Here is a 3596-nt window from a genome sequence, read left to right on the forward strand (position 1 = left end):
TGGACTAAAGAACATCTTTATTGAACTTGAAACATTACAGATTGCATTAACATCATAGAATCCATTACAAAGCATAAAACAGAGGTGGTCATATATGAGTATATGACCCTCAAGGGATTCTAGGCTCTACGAAGCATGTTTTTGAACCAATAAGCAGACATCTTCGGATACCTCTTAAGGTCTTTGTAATCAACATACACTATACCAAATCGTGAAGTATATCCCAATCTCCATTCGAAATTGTCCACCAATGACCACGCAAAGTAGCCAACAACATTTGCTCCCTCATCGATGCTCTTTTTCAGGGCACCCAAGTAGCTTTTATAGTAATGAATTCTTTTCGTATCATGCAGTCCCTGTGGAAGTGTTACATTACCTGGGTCATCCATACCTACATTTCATGCAAAAATATAAGTCTATTATTGATTTCTTCTGATCTTTCTTAATCTCTCTTAGCGGGGATCATAGTGAGACTTAGATGATGAAATAGTATCGAAAAAGTTGTTAAGAGTGGTACCATTCTCAGACAGAATGACTGTGGGATTGCCATAACGCTCCTTAATGTAGTTTATCGCCTTGTATAGACCCCATGGTACCTCATAAAGCCAGTAAGAGTTTGCCTAGAAAGATAAAAACAACTGTTACATATCATCACGCTTAGCATCATGTATTACATACACTGATACACATACAGGGTTGCAGAAAATTACCTTAGGGCCGATTGGGACACCATTTTTACTGACTGTAGTAATCATGCACCAACAAGAAACACTTAATGAAAGAAAATAACGAAAAAAAAAAAAAAAAAAGAGTTTCAGAAATGGGAAGAGGACATCATACAATTAAATCCAGCATGCCAATCCTGCTGGTAGCCCGGGGTCTTTGGCTTGCTCTGTTGATTATACATGTAATAAGCTGTATATTGGTTTATTCCCACGAAGTCCATCGACCCCTTAACCATCTTAACCTCTTCTGGTGTGAATTTGGGTAGCCTATCTCCCACTATATTCTGCATTGTTCTTGGATACTCTCCATATACTATTGGATGGATAAACCTACAAAAATGTATTGTCAGCATTATTGGATGTAAAACATATACTTGGTAGTTTATGTAATGGCAAAGTTGAGAGTATCATAAGGGGGACACAACAAGGAACGGTACACAAAATGGGACATATGATCCCAAACAAAGAAAAGGTAAGTAGAAATATAGCTAGGGAAAAGGATTTTCACCATCCTATATGAAAGTCGCGTGCTCTTTGAGCTGCATAATTGTCTTGTTTTCCTCTTGTAAGTGGTTCATACCACACAAAATCCAGCAGTATACCAATTCTTCCCTTTTGTTTCGCCTGCACCACGAAAAAGAATTGGAACGTACTACCATTATGCATGTTATATCATCATACATGGTATTGGTATGTTATATCATGATCTCCTTTTATTTGTAGCAGAAACACCAGGCATTATTAGCCGACAAGAGATCGAAAATACACTTACAAGATATTTTTGTCTGTATCTTTGAACTGCTGCAGCATGGGATAAAATCAAATTGTGAGCCGCAATATAGGGTTCTGTCCCTGAATTCCCCTCAGTACAGTTACCATATTCTTTGGAGCATCTTCCAGGAGCAAAAAAACCATTATCATACCCAAGCGCCGCCACAACTCTAGGCTCGTTGAAAGTCATCCAATTCTTCACTCTGTCTCCAAATGTCTTGAAACAGAATTCTGCATAGTCAGCAAAATCTTTCCTGCATATAAATACATAAAAACACAACAATATTAATTTATTTTTCACACTGGAACATTAAACATGTTAAGAAATTTATGCTCAAATGAATCGTGACAGTAGCTACATACACAACTCTCTTGCTAAGCAAACCCTTGTATCTCTTCTCGAGGGCAAGAGGGAGATCGTAATGATAGAGATTTGCATATGGGGTTATGCCTACAACAAAAATAATCATGCAAATCTAGTTTAGTATCTTGACAAATGTAAATATTTATACATAGTACAGACTTTTAAGTTTTAGGCATTTTTGTACGTTACCTCGCTTGATCAAATAATCGATTAGTCTGTTATAGTAGGCTACACCCTTCCAGTTTACTTCACCAGTACCCTCTACAAATACAATCATGAAATGTAAGTTTTTTAGTTGAACATAAACAACATTAATTGAACATATAGAATTGTAGCTCACTTGGGAAAATCCGTGACCACGAGATTGAGAAACGGTATGCATCCATGTTAAGGTTTGCCATTATATCAACATCTTCCTGTAAAAGTTTTTAATTAGTCAAGTTCCTACCATATATATATACTTTCATCAAAAACTCAATCAGCTATAATTCTCTTTTAATCTGAATTTTAACCGAATTACTTAGGCCATTTGGTAAATTAAATCGAGATTAATGTTGGTAAAATAATCGATAAATATATTGTTCCGAGTAATCTTAGAGAAACGGAAAGAAAACCAAGTGAATCCATCAAAACTCAAAAGAATGGTCCACCCGAACACCCACACTCACATACTTTGATAAGTGGGCAGATTGAAAATGAAAGAAAGATTCTTTTACCAATGATGTCTTGGCCTAGTGGTTAAGGCTGAGGGCATGTGTACAATAGGTCTCAGGTTCGAATCCCCCCACCCCCATTTGTAATGAAAAACTGAAAATATAAAGAGTGATTTTTGTATAATACTCTATATTCTATTATAGGAAGTATAGTGGATTAATGGTAGAAAATCGAGAAGCATCCGAAGTACCTAGTATAATTAATTAGTTAATTGCTACTGTTAGTACTACTATAACTTAGCATGTTTTTGGGGCATATCTCATAGAAGTATATGCTTTAAAAAGTCCTTTTCTCCAACACGTGACGAAGATCATGAATATGAATATGAATATGATTGATCAAAACAGGGCATTATTTTTCAAAAAAATGTTTTTTGGCAGTATTATTTACAAGTCTTTAACTTTTTTATAGTCTTAATTAATAAGGACAGTGGACAGGTAGCCAAGGTAACAACGCATAAAATGCATATAAACGGGTAATCTTAAAATGTGAACTGACCTTGTAACGATGATATTGGTCGACTGAAACCTCACCATTTGCATTATTAGCCACAATCCCTGTTAATTTCCACATACACGAATGCTATTTAATCCTTAACCTCATCATTGAAGTATTCAACAATTAATTCAGAAGGCGAACTAATTAATTGACAAAGAATGTACCTGGTTTTTTGATGAATTCGTCCCAAATGCTAGGACCACGGCCGTCCTTATGAGCCATACCTTCAACTTGGTAAGCAGAAGTGGCGGTGCCGAAAACAAAGCCCTTAGGGAAACTCTTTCTGCTTAACCAACCTGTGTCTATTTTAGTTGCTAATGTAATTGTTGCCAAGAAACAGAGAAGAAGTGAACATAAGAATGGGAATGTTCCCATTCTCAAGTTTAAAAGGATAGACAAAACCAATAACAATGTAATGGATCTAAACAAGTGATTTTATTTTTGTGTCGGCTGAGGTTTGAATTGTGAGCGCAGAAGAAGTGGCCATTTTATAGGACTTATTTGCTTTAATGCGAGCTGCTTGT

The 3596-nt window shown here is 36.0% G+C and overlaps 1 protein-coding gene across 1 annotated transcript; it reads right to left on the reverse strand.

Annotated features, from left to right (window-relative positions):
• Nucleotides 1-3596, reverse strand: LOC110785858 (beta-glucosidase 44). The gene is made up of 11 exons (XM_021990372.2): nucleotides 3237-3596; nucleotides 3073-3131; nucleotides 2201-2276; nucleotides 2050-2121; nucleotides 1860-1947; nucleotides 1498-1750; nucleotides 1234-1349; nucleotides 841-1055; nucleotides 711-742; nucleotides 518-620; nucleotides 1-391 (listed from the first exon to the last, which is right to left on the reverse strand). Exons 1-11 carry the CDS (start codon nucleotides 3445-3447, stop codon nucleotides 120-122), a joined length of 1497 nt encoding a protein of 498 aa, XP_021846064.1. The 5' UTR covers nucleotides 3448-3596; the 3' UTR covers nucleotides 1-119.

Source organism: Spinacia oleracea, chromosome 6 (assembly GCF_020520425.1).
Source record: "Spinacia oleracea cultivar Varoflay chromosome 6, BTI_SOV_V1, whole genome shotgun sequence".
Taxonomy (NCBI): domain Eukaryota; kingdom Viridiplantae; phylum Streptophyta; class Magnoliopsida; order Caryophyllales; family Amaranthaceae; genus Spinacia; species Spinacia oleracea.

Bases quoted from the DNA above. Each gene is read 5' to 3' on its own strand.
- LOC110785858 (XM_021990372.2), bottom strand. From the start codon at position 3,447: ATGGGAACATTCCCATTCTTATGTTCACTTCTTCTCTGTTTCTTGGCA. The intron at 3,132-3,236 runs GTACATTCTTTG...GGAAATTAACAG, and splicing joins CGAATTCATCAAAAAACCAG to GGATTGTGGCTAATAATGCA. The intron at 1,350-1,497 runs GTAAGTGTATTT...TTCGTGGTGCAG, and splicing joins GATACAGACAAAAATATCTT to GCGAAACAAAAGGGAAGAAT.